This window comes from Stenella coeruleoalba (genome assembly GCF_951394435.1).
Source record: "Stenella coeruleoalba genome assembly, chromosome: 10".
Classification (NCBI taxonomy): Eukaryota; Metazoa; Chordata; class Mammalia; order Artiodactyla; family Delphinidae; genus Stenella; species Stenella coeruleoalba.
Window position 1 is genome coordinate 14,241,490 of NC_137156.1, and position 23,689 is coordinate 14,265,178.

The window sequence follows — 23,689 nt, forward strand, 5'->3', positions numbered from 1 at the left end:
TTCCAGAACCTACTTTTTCAAATTAGTTTTTTGGAAAGTTGGGTTAAGATTATGCATCTCTAGTCCTTAAGAGTTTTTTTCTAATTTTCGTGATCCTTTTTACTTACTGTAACTGCAAGTTGCTTCAGTTCCTTGGTGAGTGAATGTGTCTGTTCTTGGATATTTGTATAGTTACCAAGTGGCTAGAGACTCTTACAAATGGTTTAAATGCCATTATTGTTCTCCTTCATAAAAAAAGTGAATACAATAGGGCTTTATTTCCCTGTTATCATCCGTTAATCCTACTGTATTCATTCATGTATTCAATATATACTTATTTATGTACTGAGTATCTGTGTGTGCCAGGTGCAATTCCAGATGTGGCTTCAAGCTATGGTTCCATTTTTCTTTGAAAGCTCTTTTGTTCTCAGCATTTTTCACAAAAAGCCTCCTTTCTTTTTTTAAAAAAAAAATAATTAATTTTTGGCTGCGTTGGGTCTTCGCTGCTGTGTGTGGGCAAGGGGGGCTACTCTTGGTTCTGGTGCGTGGGCTTCTCACTGCAGTGGCTTCTCTTGTTGTGGAGCACGAGCTCTAGGTGCGTGGGCTCAGTAGTTGTGGCACATGGGCTCAGTAGTTGTGGTTCATGGGCTCTAGAGCGCAGGCTCAGTAGTTGTGGTGCACGGACTTAGTTGCTCTGTGGCATGTGGGATCTTCCTGGACCAGGGATCGAACCCATGTCCCCTGCATTGGCAGGCAGATTCTTAACCACTGCGCCACCAGGGAAGTCCCTACAAAAGCCTCCTTTCATTTTGAGCCTTAACATTTATGAGACGGCTCTTCAAATTTCATCTTGCTCTTGCATTTGCCCTTGGTGAGATGCTCCCACTCCATCATTTCTATCTAATTATTAAGGTCTTATCTCACCAGAGCTCCTGTGTAGCTATTTGGTTTCTTTTAGTGTTTTTACTTTTTAAGACTGGGTGATACTAAATGACTTTATCATGAGTTCAGTTTTATTTTTTAACACCGCCCATCTCTCATTAGTCACCTTCCTTTTCATAGTTTCTGATCACAAGCTCATTCTTATCATCTGTGTGTGTGTGTTTTCTTTTTAAGCCTGATTTTCTGGTGTTTTGTGGTAAATGTATGACTAAGTCTAGGGTTTCCTTCCCAAGCTATTCTGTGCTTTCAGGTGGTAACACTTTCTCCTTGGCTTCACACTTCTTCAACTTTACCATCCCATTCATTTTGTTGATCAGTTTTAAACCTAACACAGCACCGTCTAGATGTTACAGCTCTCCTCTGAAAAACTGAAGTGTCTGCAAGAAAAGACATTTATTAGCAAGTTGGGTGAGGTTTCTAAAGGGACCTGAATAAGAGGCACAGTGTTCATAAGTGTTTTCCTCTTCCTCTCTGCAAGTCCATTTCCTCATCTATAAAATGGGGATAGTAATGGAATGATGGTCCCAGAGCTGCTGTAGAGAATAAATGAGTTAATATTGTGTATGTCACAGAGTGCATTCAATGAATTATTATGCCATTATTGTTATTCTTCTTGTTATTCATCACTACCACCCCCAAATCTTGTTCCCAGTTTTCTAAACTAAACTAAGAAAGAATCTTTCAGAACCCAGATCATGTCTTGGAGTGAGTGCACAATAATATCACTCTGTTTTCTTTTCATCTTAATTCAGATCTTTTTCAGTGTGTTTCCTTCCTTATTGTCCTAGATTCTAGAGAGTTGTATAGAAATTTGATAATCAAGGCAAATTCCTTACCCCACCTATCATATCAGTTTCCTTCATACAGTGTATTCTTACTCAAAGCATCAATCCGCCTTCTCTGAACACCTCCAAGGAGATTGTGACTTGCTGAGAGGGAGCATTCAGAGTTGCTGCTTCAAAGAGAAACGATTTCCATGGTGATGGGGGGATTGAAATCTATTTAATAACATGATTGTGTTTTTACATAAATAATGGTATTCTAGGAGTAAAAAGGCCTGATCCCGTCACATACTCACTAACCATGTGTTATGCAGACTCCTAACTTCTGTTGGTCTCAACATAACAGTGTTAGACTAGATAACCTCAAAAGTTGTTTCCAAGTTTGAAATGCTGTGGTTCTCATCAACTATCTTGAGAGCAACTCCTCTGCTGATGGCCACCTCTGTTTGGGTATTTACTGTAGCAGATGTTAATTCCAATCAGTTTGGTTTAATTGCATTTTAACTATCTGCAGAAGACCTTTGTTCTTTGAGATAGTAGAAAGCAAATTAATTTTGGCATAATTAAAAATGCAGTGGGTTGTAAAAGTTAAAACAGTTTGATTTAGCTCAGCTGATAATTAAATTAGCTTGAGTGCATGGCATTTCCCACAATAATAGACGTGCCTCCGATGTCTTTTTTGGTACAGCCTCACAATGGTAGAAGATGGCAGAAAAACAACTTGTGTTAGCTGAGAAAATATCTAGCCGAATAAAAAGTAAGCTTCACATATCTAGTTCCAGGTGGGAAAACCAAGGGTCTGGAGTTTAGTTTTTGAAAGCTGAAAACAGTTATTGGGGTCAGACGTGGTCTGTAGGTTTCATGACAGTTTTATTTTCTTGGAATGTGTCTATGTCCTAATAATTGTCAGAGTATAGAAGTAGAAAATAGTTTTAAATAGCGTTTCCTGCCTTATGTAATTTACATGAAGAAGCAGAATCTGAAGATCAAATAGTGGGGCTTTACTTCAGTAATCAATTCTAATTTTCATAAGTAAATTCCGGTTCAAGTCTGTGACTTCGTCTGTCTCTGATGTAAGTATGTTACAATTAATCACTTTTCAGTCATGTCCATATTAAAGTGTTGAGGGTACGGTTCTCTTTTTCTAGGTTTCTGAGCTTTGCCCCATCTCAAAGCTGCAGAAAGTTTTCATCACTGCTGATACAGAAGAAATTATTTGAATATGCATCAGTTCTTTTTTTTTTCCATCTTTGGAATAGAAATTGGGAGGAGGAAGAAACTGAACCTTAAATGTTTTGAATAATGTGCATTTTGTTTATCTACATAATAACTGTGTTTCCTGAGCCCAAAGCCAGGAGGTAGAATTGAATTCACAGTAATAGTAATAAAAAGTGTTTTAGAAAGTCCTCCGTTCAACCCCGGGGGCTCTCCTTCCCTTCACACTCCTCTCAGATGATTGGTGTGGAGGAGAAGACAGCTCTTGTTCGTGGGATAGCGATTTGGCTACCACCTGGTATCCATTAATACGTGCCTTTTCGGCTTGGCTTCTGGGAAGTCCTGTTAGCTGCCGGGGCTGCCAACGTCTGCTGGCTCTTCAGCTTTTTCCACCGTTTCTACCACTCTGGCGTCTAGGCCTGCTAGACCTGCGCGGTCTCCTAGGAGTTTCGACTCGCCCAGGAAACAACAAGAGTCGGAAGTCGATGCAAAACGCAAGAGGTTTATTGAAGGCCGGTGCACCGGGGTTCCTTGGTCCTCACGCAGGAGGTCGAAGAAGGAACCCTTTTGGGCGCGAATATGTCAGTTTTATAGGTTCCCACTTCCCCGTATGTAAATTATAGATTTGGTTGTGTTCTCCTGCTGATTGGTCCCGGCTTAGGCTCGGACCAGAGAGGGAACTTGTCCCCAGCTGCCTGATTGGTCTTTGACAGACACCTTTTTTACATTTTGTTATTTCCCTCCTTCTCCCCAGCTGCCTGATTGGTCTTTGACAGACACCTTTTTTACATTTTGTTATCTCCCTCCTTCTCGGAAGGGGGCCGGACATCCTGGAAATTCACCCATTGTCTAAGAAGCCCCTATTGTCTGGAGAGTTCTTAATCATTAGCTGGAACAATGTCCCTCGAGTCCCACAGGCCCCGCTTGTGGTATACTCTGTTACCTGAGGTATATGAAGCAAAATGGAGCTCTTAATGGCACATTGGACTGTTAATAATTAAAAAAAAGCAAGACAACTCTTTTAGCTTCTTTTGACTTTTACTTGTAGCTGCTTTTCTGGGAGCCAGGCTGAAGGATAATGTGAAGGACAGGTGCCATATTGTATTCAGATCCCTTTTCAGTGTAACCTGGCCAGAATTGTATGTCTAGATCCCTGTTCTGTTGTGGGAAGCTCTTCTCCAAGAGACTCCAAGGTGCCCTATACAAATATCTCTCTGAAGAGTTGTGTCTGTTCTCTGAAAATATCTAGGCGCAGGGCTGAACAATATAGAACCTTGCCATAGATGCTTTCATTATCTTTTATTACCATAGGGAATTGATCTACAGATACTTTTGTTTTGTTTTGTTTTGTTTTGTTTTGCGGTACGCGGGCCTCTCACTGTTGTGGCCTCTCCCGCTGCGGAGCACAGGCTCCGGACCCGCAGGCTCAGCGGCCATGGCTCACGGGCCCAGCCGCTCCGCGGCATGTGGGACCTTCCCGGACCGGGACACGAACCCGCGTCCGCTGCATCGGCAGGCGGACTCTCAACCACTGCGCCACCAGGGAAGCCCTACAGATACTATTTCTTACGTTGCTTCACTCATTTACTCAATGAATACTATGTTCCAGGTACGTGTCTAGGTCAGTAGCTGTCAACTGGGTGACTACATCCAACTGCATCTCTACCAGGAAATCTTGACAGTTTCACCTTCAAACTATGCTCCACATTTTTAGTACTTCCACTTCTAACGTATATCATCTTGGATTAGACGTATCATCTTGGGTTAGATAACTGCAATAGCCTCTTACTAGATCTCTGTGCTGCCACTTCGTTCTGCTACCACCTATTGTTCCTACAGTAGCCAGAATAATCTTCTAAAAGTGGAAGTCATATCACAGCACTCCCCTGATCAAATGGCCTTCTCCTCCAGTGGCTTCTCACCACATTTAGGCCTTATCATCATCATCTGCGACCAGACCCTTGACGACTATCCCCAGATTATTTCCTGTGTTGCTCCCCTCTGCTTACTTAGCTCCGTGTAAGACTGCACTGCCTTATTACATGTGTAAATCCCTTCTTTTGCATTATTTGGATAAAAGTTGGAAATCTGTCAGACCAAAAACCATGTGTAGGTTGGCTACGTATTCACGGTTCTCTTAAATGTGATTTTTAAAATTGCACAGCTATAAAAAACCCTCAGAAACAGAAGTGATGTTTGCTCAGTATCATCCGGTTCTTACAAATGTTAACAGTCCCAAAGGCTTATCTTTCCCAATTCTAACCAAATTAATACTGTAGTCACTCAGTTGAAAGAGTAGAAAGTGTGCATTTGAGCTGAGCCATCTCTGTCATGAATCAAAAATAGAGAAGGCAGAGAGAAAAACACATTAAGTATTCTTCGTGTCTTCAGGCCCAGAAACACCAATGTACCTTTTCTTCTCATTCAGAAATGTCCATCATGAATTTCTGCAGCGTGTGGCTGTTTGACTATAAGGGAGAAATCTCTGCGGTCCCGTCTGTACATCCAGTAAGAGAAATTGAGTCACTACTCCTTTGAATACTCATTCCCTAACTCCTTGCTAACTTAGTTTACTCCTTACTTTAACATAGAAATATAAACTGAGAGGACTTTAATGAATTTGGCTAGATTGCCCCCACCCCATCCCCAACCCTCCTACCCACCAGGGTAGTCATTTACTCTGCCTTTAATGGTTTATCAAGAAGGCAATAATGACACACCTTTTTCGGCAAGTATCTTTTACATAAGCAGAGCAGTATTTAAAAGTTGTAGGACATGCTCAAGTACCTGTGTAAAAAAAAAAAAATCTGTGCCCCAAAACAAACGTTCCATAAACAAAAGATATTGTATTGCTACTGTGGGTACCTCCTGTATGGATAGACGTTTCTCCAGGCTTTAATTATGTGATTCTAACTAGCAGGACTTTCTTTTTATTGAAATTATTTAAAAGGGAGGCTGATGGGAGAAGGGGGCCCCGTTTGAGAGAAGTCATTGGTTTAAATTAGTAGATATCTGGTCTTCCTTTTCTCCCCGAGCCCCCTACATTTATAAAAGGAAATTTTTTGATCCGCTGGGATGGAGGGGAATATAGTGAATGCATCCCATCTGATGGTACTGATTGGCCTAGTGAGGGGGGCTTGGAAGCCTGCTAGGGAGACCCAGAAACACCTCCTTGTGATGTGCTGTGTTTCTAAGTGGAACCTAAGCCTGTCCTCTAGGGTAGCTCTCCCTGGAGTTGAAGAACCCAGACAGATATGCAAAAAGCAGTTAATGAATAGTAAACTAGAATATATAACCAAATACTAAGTACTCTTTAGAAGAAGATGTACACATTTGTGAATGTGACTTCCGGGATAAATACCTGTCTGTATATAGGATGTTCAGGAAGTGGGAAGAGTTGATCAGCAAATCTGTTTGAAAGAACCATCCCTTCTCTTACAGTTTTGACTTCTTTTTGTGCTGTGTGAGTTCTGTCCTTCACGTTCCCACACGGTGCTCCATACTTGTCTGTGCTGGAGTTGGTTTTATATATTTATGTGTTCACTCTCAGTTTGGCTTGCTTTCAATGATGTATTGTAAACAGATTTTAGGGGGGTGGGGAAGGCTTTGATTTATAGTGCTTACCAATTTCTGTGGTGTAAATACTTCCACTGTGGCTGATTTCCAGCAGCCAATGTGATGTCGCTGAACATGGAGTTGGAAAGAGATGCAGTGGGTTCTTGTGAACTGGCAAGAACCCACTTCTGGAGGTGACTGCCAGTATCCTTGCTCAGTGTTTCCTCTAAGTGCAGAATCTTTATTCTAATATCTGGAAGGAGACTCTTCTTTCACTTTTACACCTTGTAAACTCTGGCTGCCTACAGAATTGCTATTCCAGGGATTTCTTTTTTTTTTTTTTTTTAATCTGTGTTTATGTGATGCTTTAGCTCTTTCTAACTTAATCTCGTTGTGTTTCATCTCAGCCTGTGTCACCTGCTTCGTACTGTGATTAGGAGGGACTAGTTTTACCTTCTGATTTTAGAGCTGATTAAAAAGGGAAACTTTAATTGTGGATACTTGGACAAAAAAGCATAAAAAACGTTCTGTGTATAAGAATGTTTCTGTATTTTAAAAACTTTCTTACTTCCATCCCCTAAGATCTGTTCACAGATATTTGTTAATAGTTTTATTTTTGTTATCTTGTGAGATGTTTTGTCAGTTATTACATAGCTTATTATTATTACTTTTTACATTGTATTTAAACATCTCTTTCCCTTCTCATACTGTGAGATTTCTCAGGAGCAAAGAGCCTCTACACACAGGGTGTCCAGTAAGTAGCTGAAATTGATCATTTGTTGAATGAACAATGAATAATAGACATTTGTCTAATTTTCAGTCTTATCATCACAAGAAGTAAGACCTGAGGGAGAAATTTGGAATAGTCCAAATTAAAATGAGAGTTGAGGCTTAGTCATGGCGTGAGCTCTATAAATAAGTAAAATCCAGGACTAAGTCTTAGATACCATCCATCGTTGGAGCAAAGGAAGCAGTATTAATGATAAAGGGGAAAGGAAGATTGTGGGAAGAAAACAGAGAGGCCAGTGCCTTAGATAGAATTACAAGAAGAGTATCAGATAAAAGATGGATTGAGAAACATTTGTTGGATGTGACTAGAGGGATGTCAGTTGTACCTTTCAGAGAGCAGTTTATTTAATGTGTTGGGAGTAAAAACTTTGTTTTAAAGACTTAAGGAGGGTATGAGGGGATAGGAATGGGAATCAGAGAATGTGGATCGCTCACCCAAGGATTAAGATGAGATAGGAAGTGAATGAATGTTAGGCATAGAGAGAAAGTAGGATTCTAGAAGGAATACTTATTCATTTTAATGTTAGAAACATTTTTCATCATTGCCCTCATAAGTGACACTTCATAAAAGAGGTTTAGTTTTGAAAGTGCTATATGTAAAAGTCCATGTTTTGCCAAGTTGACATCTTTTCAGATGTAGAGAGCCCTGATTGAGGTGGGTGGAGATCTATGGTCTAATATAGATCATCACATACTTTCAACACCAGGACTGATATTGGATGATTTTAGTGTGCACATCTATTGATGAGAGTCCCAGAAGGGAATTTTGGTGCAAGGCAGTTCAAGATGGTATTATTACTGTATGTATTATAAATCAGTTATTTGCAGAGCAGTCTGTCTATGCTTTTGAAAACCCCAGGAATTACTACTTTATATCAATAGGTAACATCCCATCACTGTGTCAGGTATATTGGAGCACACAAATAGAGTAAGAAATAGCTCTTGCCTACAGTCTGAAGAGAGAAAGACCATCTCTACGAAATGAATAGAGAACAGCAGTGAACAAGACGCATGTTCTGTGACTCCAAAAATTAAGACAAGCACGTGAAAGTAGGTCCTTTAGGAATGGATAGGCTACGACTTGGTAGAGAAGAGAGGGGGTTTTTAGGGGGAAGGAAAAGCACAGAATGAGAACTGTATATTTGGAAAAGAAGGTGAAACAAAGGGGAAATTTGAATATATTTCAATGTTATAAAAAGTAAATGATTTTCCAGGGGACAGCTTAGTTCCAAAATTATTTTTAGTTTGTTTTTCATATGCCTTTCAGTCAGCTTTGAACGGCTGTGTTCAAAGGCAGAAAGACCAAAGGACGATTCTTCCCCCTGTATCAGGGAAGAGATCTTGTCCCAGCAGCCCCTTGGTGGACCTCCTGTTGGCAGGACTCTTGTCGCATACCCTTAGCCTTAGCTGCAGGGAAGGCGGAGAAAGCAAGTCTCTGGAATATTCCACCTCTATAGAGATAGATAAAAGTTCTCAGCAAAGAGGGTTGACAGGGGTAAGGATAGATATTGAGTAGATAACACTAGAATTGGCTGGAGTAGCCAATTTCATTTCTGAATTGAGTCACATCCACCTCCTAGTAACTCCACTTTTGGTGTTTGTTAAGCTCTATAGGTTATTCCTACAGAACAGGACTTCTAATGAAAGAAATGAGTAGAAGCCTGTAATGTCTCGCTTCTGCCTCTCCTTCCACACTCCTTTTCATTGTCACTTATGTACTGTCATAGTGGAGAAAACTACAGACGATCTCTGTTTTCTGTGTCTCCCTAGCATTTGCATTGGACTGTGTGTCATAGCTGCACTGCATACTAAGGCCCTTTTGTTAATAGGAGTTCATCGGAATCTTTCATTGCTCCCCTATTTATTGTTTCTGTTTCTATTGTGCCACCCAGATACCTGAAACAAGTAGAAACAAGTCAGAACATCCACCAAATAATTTTAATTGATTAGAGCTATGAAGACAGGTTGCATACTTGAATCTTTTTAAGGTGATCAGTAGGGATGCTATAAATTTTATAATATCTCTTAACTTTCCTTTCCTTTCCCTCCATTATCATCAAACTTTTAGAAGACCTGTGATTTAGAATGGTAAGTAGATATTTAAGGTGGGAATCCTTAGTGCTAAGTTACATGCCAGACTTCATTTCTTTGGGCTTAGTATTTGCAAAGCAGTTTAAAGAGTTTGGGAGAAAACATAAATGGTGTGAAAATCAAAGGTCAGGGTCTTGAAGCATATGTGTGTCAGTGTCTCCTTAACATTTTAATCATCCTGTCCCAAAATTTTGGGTATCTTAGAGGGGTTCATCTCTCGGAGTCTGAGGACCTGTGAATCATAAGCTTCCCTTTTCTGATTATATTTGGCCCATCATTCTCTAATCCTGCCCTCCAGAATTATTAGATAAGAAAATAGGTTGAAGGATGCTCTTTTTGAATGAAAACCTATAATAAGCATAGGTCCAATTGTTGCATTTTCTAGATGCCACATTATTGGAGACAGTGTTTCCTGGAAGATTTCAGACTTTCCCGCCCCCCCCCCCCCCCCGGTACTGAATTTGTAAAATTATTACCTTTAAAATTAAGCTCATACTTAATACCTTCATTTTGTTTTTGCACCATTCTTTGGGGGTTTTTTTTTGCTTTTTGCATGGAAATTTCCAAGAATCGCAAGCCTTAAGAGATTTGAAACTAGAATCTCATCAGTTTAAAATTTGCAAAATACGTTGGTTCAGGGAAAAAAAGGGCTACTCTACCCCTTAGATAACATCATTTTCCACATGGTATTTTCCACTAAAGGTTATGTTATATGACAAGAATATGGAGTCTGTTATTGACTAGAAAATGGAAAACTGAACAAGATTTGTAAACACTCGCATAGAAAGACAGTAGCACATCTCCCAAACCGTATCTTCTTTTCTGCATGCCATGTGGATCTAGCCAGTGTGGTGTCTGATCATTTTATGGCCTGTGAAGGTCCCTACCTTTTGTTTTTAGAGCATGTGGGCCTTTTACAAATCATCCCTCACTAGCACATTGGCAGGGCAGCAGAATATCCAGATTGACGGCTAATCCGACTTCTTGACTGAGCCACACCAGACACTGTTTGGTCCTAAAACTATTTGATTCTTCTTCTTTAATTTCTCTCTAAACAACAGAAGAAACCTCACTACCTGCTTATCAGTGCCTGAAAGGACAAAATCTTTTGTGGACTTTTTTTCTTTTGTTTTGGTTGGTTCTTCATGTCCAATTTTTCTCCAAGATGGTATCCAGAATAATTGTAGAAGGGACTTAGGCTTTTTGCCTGTTTCGAATGCTGAAAGGTGAGAAATATTCCAAGAGTTGTGCATTTTGGTTAGTAAGAAGCTTCCTTATCTGTTCATAAGGGCAATGGTGGCCTATTCCATTGAGTACGTACTTTGGGAAGTGTGGCAGGGCTGGGTGACCTTGTAGGTCTGGATCCACTGTGAAGACCAGTAGTAGAAATCATCGCCATTGGTTGTACTAAGCTTCCGTAAGTGTCGACCTATAAAAGAATAAATGTAGGAGAGAAAGCAAAGCCTCAAGCTTGAATGAAAGATAGATAGACCACCACATTTTCTTTCTTTACGCTTTAGAAGTTCACCTGGACCCCTACAGAACGTGGTGTCCTGTCGCAGACTGTCAGACAGTATGCCCCGTCGCATCAAGTGAGCCAGGACAGCCCGTGCTCGTGGAGTGCCCTTCTTGCCACCTGAAGTTCTGCTCGTGCTGCAAGGATGCTTGGCACGCAGAGGTCTCCTGCAGAGACAGTCAGCCTAGCGTCCTGCCAACAGAGCACGGGTAAGAAAGGAAACTTCGTCTTGGAATTATTCACTAGTGTTCTTAGAAATATGTTGCTTGGAGAAGGAGTTATATTGTGATGAAATTTCAAGGTAAGTTATTTCCCTGCAGAGGTTTCCTGAGAAGTGTCTCAGGATTGGTAAGTTATTAACAAAGAATAACCAAATAAGCATGTCTAAAGGGATTTTAGTTATTTACCCCCAGAGAATCTTCCAGATACGGCTGACATTAGAGTCTATATGAGTTTTGATTTCTTTTTAGGTAGGAGGCATGTGGTCCCTTGGTTCTCCGTAGGAAGTCATGACTTTTGTCCACAGCCGTTTGCTTAGGGACCGTGACCGCCTACAATTGATACACCTCATTCTTCCTGCTTGCGAAGAGGTGCAGAAATGATTCTCTTCCCTGACTCACTTGCCAGCTTGTGAGGTGTGCCGATCATATCAAAAGGAACACAGCAGTAGAAGCAACAGCCATTCAGTGTAGTACGCTGCTAAAACTCGCGTGTACTAGAGAAAGAGAGCTTATCTTTCAGTACGTTGTGCTCTGAATAATAACAGTGCTGAGGTTGAGATTGTGTTATGATGAGAAGCAATGCACTCTGTACCTTCTAGGACGGAGGGTTTTTATGGCAGCAGCAGGGCCTCGAGTGAGAGACCTTTGTGTTTGATCCCTTGCTTTGCTTGAGGCTATAGCTCTTTTGCATCAGCAAGGTCAGAAATACCATTGTTACCGTCCAGCTGGCTTAATCACCCAGCACCCTTGGAGTGTGGAGAGCCATTCTCCAGGAACAGAAATGCTACCTGGCTGTGATGCTGTGCTTGAACTGCAGACCAAACACATCAAGAGGAGAAAAAGAGCTAACACACGTGGCAGGCATGTGCCTGCTTAGCCAGTACCTGCTACATTGTCACTGCCACGCAGCAAGGTCCCCGGGGAATCACAGGACGATGTAAAGATCCTAGAGGAGAGATGGATTGAGTTCTGACATTGTCACTTGGTATCTGTGACTTCATGCAAGTCATTCAGCCTCTATGAGTCATTTCTCTATTTGAAAAAACAAAGGGGAGGAATGAAAACGGTGGCTGTCCCCCTGCTGTGTAGGGTTATTATGAGCACCAAATCCAGTCCTAGGTTTGAGCACACTTTGTGAAACTGATGTTTCCACGTGCTGGGTGGTGGTTTTGATGAACGGTAGCTAAAATGCAACTCAGTGCTCTGGCTCACCCAGGCCTCCCTCCACCTCAGCTTGTTCTACTTATTTTCTACGCCCCTTGAGCCTGTGAGCCTTGCTGGCCTATTCATCTATTTGGAGCAGGTCTTTTCAATGATATTGGGCATTTATTTGAAAGAATTGATGATTGACTCCCTCCAATCCCCTCCGTTTGTTTATTTGCACAGATCATTAGACAGATGATCTCTAACCCCCCCCCCCCCCCCGTTGGATCCTGAGCTGTTTTTTCCACTTGTGTGGCAGACTTCTTGTACTTTTTATTCAGACAGGGTGTGCTCAGAGAATGAAAGACTAATTTGGCAAAACAATGAATTCAATCAGCTGAGGAAAATACAATTATGTAATTCACTCAAAGCCAAAGATAAATAAATTAAGGTTCTTTGTTTTGAGTTAACTGAACAACAAATAATCGGCATCTCTCCTACTGTTACCCACACCCTTCTCCTGCGCTGGGGAATCAAGCACAGATAGAAGAGAGTTCACTCCCTACCCAATAGGAGCCCTGGGAGTTCAGTTGATGACCATAAAGTTGAGTCTAGAAGAGCATATTTAGCTGATTAATTAATTATATTCAGCCCACTTTTCCCATAGCTCTGGTTAGTGCACACCTTGCGGTCCTTGCTTTTTAAAAAACCAGGCAGCATTCTCCATCCCTCCCCTATAATTTCTCATTCATTTTGTTTCTAGGGCCCTCTTCGTGACGGAGGCAGAAGCTCCCATTAAGCAGTGCCCAGTGTGCCGGGTTTATATTGAACGCAACGAAGGCTGTGCTCAGATGATGTGTAAGAACTGCAAGCACACGTTTTGCTGGTACTGCCTCCAGAACTTGGACGTAAGTCCCACCTGGAAGAGTCTCCCCGTGTGGTCCTTCTCTATCCCGTATCTGTGCGACAGCCGGTATCTGATGGGCTTTCCTTTTGAAATATTGAGCCTGTTCTTGTTCACCAAAGAAGTTTATTTTTCTTAATGAGACATCCTGAGCCTGCTACTGTAGATACCTCTCTTTGATGACCTTAGGTGTGTCACCTTAACTTTAAAGGCAAGCTTTTGTTTTAGGGACATTTCCTGCTTTGGGGGCATGGTCTCATTTTATTATGTAAAGGACTATTAGTGTAGTAGTTTTATATTGCTTTTGTAACCAACTACCACAGACTCGTGGCTAAAAGCAACACAAATTTACTATCATTAGTTCTGTCCATTGGAAGTCTGATATGGATCTCACTGGATTAAAATCAAGGTGTCCTCAGGACTGCATTCTTTCTGGTGGCTCTAGGAGAGGATCCATTTCTTTGCCTATTTTAGCTTCTAGAGGCTGCCTGCATTCGTTGGCTTATGGCTTCTTTTTCCATCTTCAAAGGCAGCATCATCACATCTCTCTGACCCTTCTTCCATGGTCTTAACTCCCAGAGTGATTCCCTCCGACAGGCTGGGAAAACTTGTCTGCTTTTAAGGATGCGTGTGATTAGGTTGGGCCCCTCTGGATAATGCAGGATAATCTTCCCCATCTCAGGGTCTTTAATCACACTTGCAAAATCCCTTCTGCCATGTAAGGTAACATATTCACAAGTTATGGGGAATAGGCCATTGGCATCTCTAGAGGAGCAGTTATTCTGCCTACCACGATTAGATTGGTTTTTTTTTTTCTTTTTGAATTTAAGGAAAAAAGCCATTCAAATAAATGGTATCTCTTAATTACTATCTCATTCATTGGCGTGAAAGCAGGATCATTAGTTACCGCTTTCTCAGAGTTCCCTTCCCACATAAAGGGGTCTCGTCTAATTCTTTTCCCCCGCCGTGCATGAAGTGTGTCTTCTCAAATTCAGGTGCAGCTCCATTCAGTCCAGTGCTGAGGCTAATGGTAACCTCACAGTTAAAAGGTGATGTGAAGGATTGGAGAGAGTTTTTTCAATTCTAGTGTTTTACAGTTTGGGATGGCATAAGTTGCTTATAGATATTCCCTATTTGGACCCATAGGATGTGTTCATATCGGTGTAAGCCCTCAGTCATGGTTGGATGGGTGGCCGTTCTTTTCTCAGCTTTTCATTTTAATTGCTTAGTTTGCTTTAATTTCACAGGCCATTTGTGTAGTGCTTTAGTATTATACACACTCAGTGAGTGAGTGCAGTTAACATGGCATGCGTGCTGGCCACCACATGCCTGATTTTTAGCTGAAAATTAGACAAGTTGTTTAGGCTGACATCTATGAGTAAGAATCTTAATCAGCTTGATGTCAGGATTTCAGGAAGAGGTATGCACTGGGGAGGAGAAAGTTGACATTTTAGACTCTAGAAGCCCAGCAGGTCAGATTGAAAGACATGTTTTCATTCTTTAGAAAATATCCTATTTATTATAACCCCTTGAATTACAATTAGGTTTGATATTTGAGACCTCTCCTAATTCCAAATGAACGATACTCTGGTTGAGGGTATGACTCACGATTGTACGCCCCTCATGCTTTATAAATGAAAGAAATCTTTTCCGATTTCCTTCAGGTTTAACCAAAGCAGTAATTGGATTCATATCCACTAGGAGGCTGAGCCCATGAGGTTCTCTTTAGGAGGCAAGAGAGTAAGGGAATAAATATGTGTGCCAGATCGCTCCTTCCTTTGGCTGAAATATGTTTTGGGTATGGTGTTGCAAAGAACACAGTGTTCCGTCACTTGTGCTGTTCTGGTACGCGAGTAAAACGCTACAGATGTGAAATTGCTAGATACACAGCATCTTCTTCTGGTCATTGTGTTTTGAGGTTTCATTTTTCTCAGTTTTAGCCAGGGGGCATTGGCTTGTGGATAATGATGTTTTCCTGTAGACAAGTGTTCCACATCAGATGGTGGGGTTGATCTTTGTTTATAGGAAAGTTTTAGAGCATGGGTCTAGGAGAAGGGTGGTTATCCAAAAGCCAAGCCTGAGACAGACACCAAAAAGAGTGATTTTGAGTTTTGCTGTGGGGAGTTGGGTTTGTTTCTGCCTTGATTCTCATCTCTGCTGTTTCAGAGGATGAGAGAGTCCTCGTCCTCTGCTTTGGGAACTTCAGAGACTTGTCCCCTTCATTTATATCTTCTCTCTCCTGTGACTTCAGCTTCCATTCTCTACTCTCTAACCTACCCACACATTCAACTGTATCCCATTTAAAAACGAGTAACGCTTTTCTCAAGCCTACATCTTTTCCTTACTGCCATTCTATTTCTCTCCTTCCTTTAGAAGCCAAGACTCAAATAAGCATAATCGCCTCTAGCCATTGACACTCCAGTCACTGCAGTGACTCAGATTGCCACTTAGACACACCCTGACTGCATTCTTCCAAGGCTGTGAGAGATTCCTTTTGGGTAAAATCCAGTGCATACTTTATTCCTCATCTTACCTGGATTCTCTGCTGCCTTTCACATCTCAACCACCTCTGCTCCAGTGATACCATCTCTTCTGATTTCCCTTCTTTGTTTCTGGCCACTGCTCAGTTTCCTTTCCAGGTTTTTCCTTGGCCCTCTCTTAAATGTTTGTGTTCAGTAACCTCTTCACTTCTCAGTCTGCACCCTCTGTCTGGGTAATCTCATCTACTTCTGTGGTTTCTTCAGCCCGAGGACGTTGCTTCCCAAGTCTTTTCCCCAAAATCCAGATCTATGTAATCAGCTGTCTTTTGAACAGTAGTGCTTAAATGTCTCAAGTATCTCTCAAGTTCAACACGTCCAAACTGTGGTCATCATCTTCCCAATAAAATGCATCTCTATGTTGTCACTTCCCTCAATAAAGCCTTCTATGCGGTGCTTCTCCCTCATCTGTGATTTCTTCTCCCTGTTTCCCCGTCTAGTTAGTTACCTTCTTAATTCTTCATGGCTGTATTTACCTCTTCTCCATCTCAGCCACTGGCATTTTATCTCAGCTGGTTGACTACGAAGCCTTTTAGCTGCCTCATTCGTGGTCCTCTCATTCCATTCTAGCTCTGCTAGAGCTACCTTTCAAAGGTAATTGGTATGGTCATTAATCTTGCTTAGAATCAATGGAGTCTCAAGAACTATCATCTGTTTTCACTCGATGAGTTGTAAAATTACTAAGATACTGTCTAAGGATTGTCAGCTTGGAGCTTCCACAGGCTGTCGTTAATATCACCAGAAAGAGCCTTTGCTTCCAGGGAGGTGATCTGATGGGGTTCGTATCCATTTCTCAACTCAAAAGTGCGTGTTTACTGAAACCTCTCTTTGCTTTTCAGAATGACATTTTCCTCAGACATTATGACAAAGGGCCGTGTAGGAATAAGCTCGGCCACTCGAGAGCCTCAGTGATGTGGAACCGAACACAGGTACCCTGACCTTGAAAGGAGCGTGAGAGAAACCAGACTTAGGATGGGTTAAAAAGCCCGCCTACTTATCCTCCCCACTCCATTCCCTATTTGCCCAGCCCACTCTGAGAGGTTCTGGGGAACTTCTGGGGCCTGAAGTTAATTCATGAGCACAGTCTCCTAGAGGAGAGGTGGACGGGCAGGGCGACAGAGCAGCCAAGTAATTAACAGTGACCAGCAGAATGAAGATGAATGCTCGTTCTTCCTGAAAAAATGGAGAGAATGACCTTCCCAAAGCCCTTTGAGGCATATTTGCTATGAAAGGCAAGGCTCTAAAATCCCATGAGCTGGACTTCCCTGGTGGCACACATTGTCCGCCTGCCAATGCAGGGGACACGGGTTCGAGCCCTGGTCCAGGAGGATCCCACATGCTGCAGAGCAACAAAGCCCGCGTGCCACAGCTACTGAGCCTGTGCTCTAGAGTCCGTGAGCCACAACTACTGAAGCCCGTGCGCCTAGAGCCTGTGCTCTGCAACAAGAGAAGCCACCGCAGTGAGAAGCCCGTGCACCGCAAAGCAGAGTAGCCCCCGCTTGATACAACTAGAGAGAGCCCATGTGCAACAACGAAGACCAAACGCAGCCAAAAATAAATAAATTTATTAAATAAAATAAAATCCCATGAGCCCCTGTTGGGGCTTAGATCCCTCTGTACATATCATTGTGTGTTTACGTGGCAGGTTCAAAGGGAGTCCTGGTTTATTTTTAATAGTATTTGTTTGTTTGTTTGTTTATTTCCGTGTTACTTTTGAGAGAGTCAGTGTTCATAGCCTAGTAACCATTATTAACATCCCTCTAAGACTGTTGAAGAAACAGGTAGAGAGCCAACACCAACAATTCATGATCCCACTGGGCTTGCGCCAGAGCCTGAGTTAGCATTTGGTTTGTCCTTCCGGGCACTGGCTAGAAGGTCCCATAATTGTAACTGCTTTATGTGCCTGAGATGGTGTCTTAGTTCAAACTGCTATAACAGGATACCCTAGACTGGGCAGCTCAAACCACAGATTTATTTCTCACGGTTCTGAAGATTGGAAGTCTGAGATCAGGGTGCCAGTGTGGTTGGGTTCTGGTGAGGACCCTCTTCATGGTTTACAGATGGCCATCTTCTCACTGTGTCCTCACATGGCAGAGAATGGAGAGAGAAGCAAGCTCTCTGCTGTCTCTTTTTATAAGGGCACTAATCCCATCATGAGGACACCACCCTCATGTCCTAATTACCTACCAAAGGCTCCCATTTCCAAACATCATCATACTGGGGATTAGGGTTTCAACCTATGAATTTTGGGGGGGACACAAACAGTCCACAGCTGATGGTAGAGTGTACACATAGGAAGATTGAACTGCTGAAATAGGCTTTTCTTCTACATTTCCAGGTGGTCGGGATTCTTGTGGGGTTGGGCATCATTGCCTTGGTGACTTCACCCTTGCTGCTCCTGGCTTCCCCATGTATAATCTGTTGCATCTGCAAGTCCTGTCGGGGCAAGAAGAAAAAGCATGACCCATCCACAACCTAAAGATCTCCGTTCGTATCCATGTGCCACGGATGTCTGGGTTATACGAGACAGCACAGTGATAAAGCCCCCCTTAGTGAACTCGCCTCCCCCTCCTTGCCAGACTTTGGAAGTGCCTCTGTGTCCAGACTTTGAACTTGCCTGCCCACCTTCGGCATCCAAAAAGGCCAAGCGCTGGTGCGTATGTTCCTGTGTAAAGAGAACCGAGTGCAACAGTCCAGGCCATGTCTATGGAGCGTGTTGGAAAGCTTTGGGGTTGATGGGGAGGAACTAACACACCGTCATGCTATCGTCTGAAGGATCCCACTGGACTGTTCAACTTCCAGCCGCATTCAAGGAGCCTGAATGAACACTTGGTGTAATAAATGTGCTGCCAGTTATGACAACACGCGCTAACTGAGAAGCCAGAGTCTGTTGTGTTGATTTGACCGTCATGAGAAGCATGAGGAAAACCTCCTGTAGGAGGGGAAGGATCAGACTGTTTAAGGGGAAATTCTTATAAGAATTGTAATTCTTGTAAGAATTATAAGAGAGCTGCTTATCTTAGGAGCTGATATGGCGGTTCTGCCTCTGCCGTTAGCAGGTGTGCTGATTCCCCAGGAATTTGGCGGAAACACAATAGGTTTCTCTTGTGTGGTCTCAGTGTCAAGCAGGAGAAATTGCTATGCAGAGGGAGTTGTCCCTTCCCAGGAAAAGGGCTGCAGCAGGTAAAACAATCTGGTCTAATGTAGTATCTCTCCCCTGGATGATGAACTTTTCTTACAGCTAGTAGCTGTGGTCTACAGGATTGTTTTATATGAAGTATGGGTAAAGTGGCAGAGATTCAAAATCATCATCACAGGTATCAGGGACCTTTCTTGAGCTCTCTGTTCATGCACCCAACAGATATAGAATTGGACCTGCAAGTACACACGGAGAGTGAATATTAAAGTCCATAGGTATATCTAGAATCTGTATAACTTGCTGCCTACCTAGAGTTTCTATTCATTGGGCATGAATGGATTTACCCAATAGTACACACAAAATAAATGTTTACTTAAAAGCCATTCTTCTGGGATGGTTATAATATGGTTTATTATAAATCAACCTAAATATTTTTTGCATATTATATATGTAAATTTTGGTTACAAGTTCATAAGTTCCCCAAAGGTTTTGACTCATAAACGTAACTCTTTTAAAATAGTACAATGTGCCATCCCAGTTTGTAAAAACGCTAATTGATAATCAAGTTGTTTATGTATTTTCAGACACGATTCAGAGCAGCTCTCTTCCCAGCAGCAAAGTTTTGCTCTTTCAGCATCTGTTAGGGCAGTCAGAGTACTTTTTGTATGTACAGGGCACTGATAAAACAACAAAAAATATCTGAGAAACAAAATGTAAATGCTTTATGTATCTTAAATAGTTTGGGTTCGTATCACCTCACTGTGGCTTATTTTTCCCATTATTCTGTTAGTCAGATTTTGAATAAATGAGTTTTGAAAAGACAGTAACTTTTACTATAGTTGCCATTAGCAAAGTAACCTGATGCTTCGTGAGAACCATGTTAAATGTTAGTGGACGGCTCTCCTTGAACCTAGGGGTACCACATCAAGACCTATCAGGACCTATTTTCTGAGGTAACTGGGTAACTAGACTATTAAATTGCTGCTATCCTGGACCTGTTATTAAAGAACGATGCTTTGCCTATGTAATGGATTGTATTCTAAGTGGGGATGTATATATTTAAGAACCTTTAATTCACATGTACATATTGATATCTGTATAGTACATCTATTGGTTGTGTACATTTTTATTTACTGTTTGTATAGAACATAGATGAGAACTCTGGGAAAACTTTTGAATGGCCACCAACCCCAAAATATTTTAAATTATTCATTAGGAATTTCTCAATATTAAGTGTCTTTATTTTCCTTTGAAACTCTAAACACTTCAGGAAAACAAATCAATCTCTTCTTCTAGCACTGTATTTCATATTAGTACAAATATAAATGGATATATATTTGAGTAATTTGCTTTTTCTTACACTGCCTTATTATAGTACAGGGCATTTATAACTGCTCAGGGGATCACAGGAACTCAACTGAAATTGAATTTTTGTACCAAGAATGTCAGTCATGGCAATGTACTCCCCATATTAATACAGTCTTCAAGCTGGGTTCCACAAAGAATCTTTAAACAGGGGCTGATTTCAAGTAACCTAAAATTCTGTTATCTGAGGCAGAGCTCCTGAATTTGGAGTAAAAGTGGAAGAAAGCATCTATGCTATTATTTCCTTGACAAACTGAAGGACTATGTCTTCTCACAGAGATGCTATAAAAGAATTAGCTTACTTTTTTTGTGGGGAGTGGGAAGTGTTTGTCAAATAGATTTAAAATAACTGGATTTAGAGGGACTTCCCTGGTGGTCCAGTGGTTAAGACTCCGTGTTTCCACTGCAGGGAACACGGGTTCGATCCCTAGTCAGGGAACTAAGATCCCGCAAGCCATGCAGTACAGCCAAAAAATATATATAACATAAAATAATTTTAAAAAAGAACTGAAGTAGAGAATAGCTTAAAATAACTGGATTTAAGTTTTTAAATGTTGAAAAGTGCCTGAAAACTGGTGATTTCTTCCTTAAAGCGCTCAACTATTTGGCCTGTGTGAGATTGTTGGAATCAACAGGAAGAGGTTGGTTGGTTAAAACCCACTTATATCTCCAGTGCATCAAAGGGTGAGATGCAAGCCAGTCTAGAGATTGTGTTTATAATGGGGAAAGCTGGCAACTTTGATAACAGAGACTGATGTTTTCATTTTGTATAACTGGCCAGAGAAAGGGTTTACCCTTGTCGCCTTCCTCTGTTTGTCAGCTCTGTCCTTCCCTAGTGATTCTCTGTCCGTCCTAGGAAGAAATATGGGTCTATCTAATTATCTTTGGATGTTGTGGCAGAAGATCGTTTGGTTTGAAGTAGCGTAGTCCATTTGAAATAGAAATTAAACAAATCCTTCGCCACATTGTAATCTGGATGGGATAACTCACCATCCAGAAAAGCTATTGGATGTAATTCCATAACGTTTAGCTGTTGCCCCTTCTAGGGATTTTTTCCATTGTTATTAGGCAGGGAGGTGAAGAGGAAAACCGCTTGGAACCAAGTTTTAGAATCTTAGGCATCCTATTTGTTCATGCCATGGATGTTTGCTCCCGACTTGAAATCCCTAGCTTGAAAGAGGCCTTTGAAAAACCAACAATTCACAGTGTGAATTTTCTTGTCGCTGGCATCACAAAAATCTCACCTATTCAGGTTTGAAAATCTACATGTTTATTTGAATGTAAATCACCGTTTCTTAGAACCCCAATTGTCTCTTAAAAATTATAGAGAATCTAGGGCTTCCCTGGTGGCGCAGTGGTTGAGAGCCCGCCTGCCGATGCAGGGGGCACGGGTTCGTGCCCCGATCCGGGAAGATCCCACATGCCGCGGAGCGGCTGGGACCGTGAGCCATCGCCACTGAGCCTGCGCGTCCGGAGCCTGCGCGTCCGGAGCCTGTGCTCCGCAACAGGAGAGGCCACAACAGTGAGAGGCCCGCGTACCGCAAAAAAAAAAAAAAAAATTATACAGAATCTAGATATGTATTACTTTAGCCTTCCCTATGCAGTGCTTCTAAAAGACTTTCTGTTCATGAACAGATGCCTTTATGTATATAGAATATGTGTATATGTGTAGCTTTCAAGATAGTTTCAGAATGCCTTTGATGAATGACATTTTATAAAGCTGTTACGGTTGATATCTATAGGCTGTTACATCTCATGTTGATTCATCATCCAGGAAGTTTTGTTATGTATTTAAGAAATTGCTGTAGTATTATATTTTTCCAAGTATTTGAGAGGAAAATAGCTGTTTTAGTCTCTCTGGCCCCAATAAATGTGGAGCAGGAAATCAAGTGTGTTATTTTTTGTTATGCTGCATGTTTTTAGACACGTTCAATTTTATCATCCAGGAGCCAACCAAGTCATTATTAAATCTTAGGTTCGGAACTGACAAAAAAGTAACCTAATCTGCAATACCATATATGGAAGTAACTCTTGCTACCTTGTTTCTTAAAAGAAATAGGAGCGGGCTTCCCTGGTGGCGCAGTGGTTGAGAATCTGCCTATGCAGGGAACACGTGTTCGACGAGCACTGGTCTGGGAGGATCCCACCTGCCGTGGAGCAACTAGGCCTGTGAGCCACAACTACTGAGCCTGCGTGCGTCTGGAGCCTGTGCTCTGCCACAAGAGAGGCCGCGATAGTGAGAGGCCCGCGCACCACGATGAAGAGTGGCCCCCGCTTGCCACAACTAGAGAAAGCCCTTGCACAGAAACAAAGACCCAACACAGCAAAAATAAATAAATTAATTAATAAACTCCAACCCCCAACATCTTCTTTAAAAAAAAAATAGGATCAAGTGTGATGCCTTCACTTGTTGTAGACTTTCTGTTGTGTGTGTGATACTTCACTCTGCCAATGCACAGGCATTGATCATTATCCAGAAAAATAACCAATAATTTAGGTCTTTGATCATCCTAATAAAAAATGCCAGGCATCAGAGCTATCAGTTCTATAAAATACGTGTTGGGTTCTGTGTGCTCTAAGGTCAGTTCTAACCTCCCAAAAGTATGGTAGAGGAATGTGTTTCCTTGTTATGATTTTTATAGAAAGGATTTAAGGTAGAGGGTTAACTTCAGGTCATTAACATTTGATTAGTATTCAAGGCAGGACTCGCCTGAAGTTGAGTGCCAGGAGTTGCTGAACAACTAGGACTTGTGTCTCTGCAAAACTGGAAACTCACATTCCTATACTGGTGTTGATGCCTTTTTGCTGAATGTTACTTGCTTCTAATATGATACCTGAGCACAAAGGTTTACAACTGACTTATAATTCAAATTTCATTTTCTAAGCATTCAGTTTGGAGGAAATAAGATCATTTAAAAACATTTTTGGGTTACCGTTTCTTAATTTGCTTAATCGTCTCCTAGAATGTCAACATTATTTCATTTTTAAAGTGCTTATTATTTGCTGAACTTGAATTTGCATTTCCAAAGAATTATTGAATGAACCATTTTATACAGCAGTGATTTTAATTAATCCCCTAACCAGCAAACTCATTGCAATGTAAATTATGAATCTAGTGAGTTTGGTGGAGAATTATAATTAGGTTTTCCTGTAATTCAATTATTTTCATTTGTTAGATAATAAATCTAGGTATTTTTTGGACCCTAAAGATAGTATCCAGCTCTACATTATGAGAAAGAAATGAATTTCTTTGAATAATTTAAGAGTAACTATAGTATGTTTTATTTATATATTTTTGTGTATGCTTTTTAAAAAACTTTTGAGAACAATATTATGAAATAAGTGGGGCAGATATTGGATCTACTTCATAGAGAAAGCAATAGTTTTGTGTACATGTCCTGCCAGGGGTCATACTATTTATAAGTGACAGATAGAAAAAGAATGCCACAGGAGTTCCCTGGTGGTCTAGTGGTTAGGATTCTGGGCTTTTTACTGCTGTGGCCCGGGTTTA

General features: G+C 41.4%; 1 protein-coding gene across 20 annotated transcripts in view; it reads left to right on the forward strand.

Annotated features, from left to right (window-relative positions):
- RNF144B (ring finger protein 144B) overlaps positions 1-23,689 on the forward strand; it is an 850,456-nt gene that overhangs the window by 146,065 nt on the left and 680,702 nt on the right. For 17 of the 20 annotated variants that reach the window (XR_013830101.1, XR_013830102.1, XR_013830103.1 and 14 more), the window contains exons 5-7: positions 10,874-11,078; positions 12,997-13,141; positions 16,514-16,603. Coding sequence is in view for 3 of the 20 variants with exons in the window: in XM_079933556.1 (XP_079789682.1) it covers positions 10,874-11,078; positions 12,997-13,141; positions 16,514-16,603; positions 18,013-18,153 (581 nt within the window). In the remaining 17 variants the exon portion in view is untranslated. Of the gene's footprint in view, positions 1-10,873; positions 11,079-12,996; positions 13,142-16,513; positions 16,604-18,012; positions 22,168-23,689 lie in introns of those variants that run through there. The other 3 variants (XM_079933556.1, XM_079933555.1, XM_079933554.1) reach the window with 1 other exon arrangement.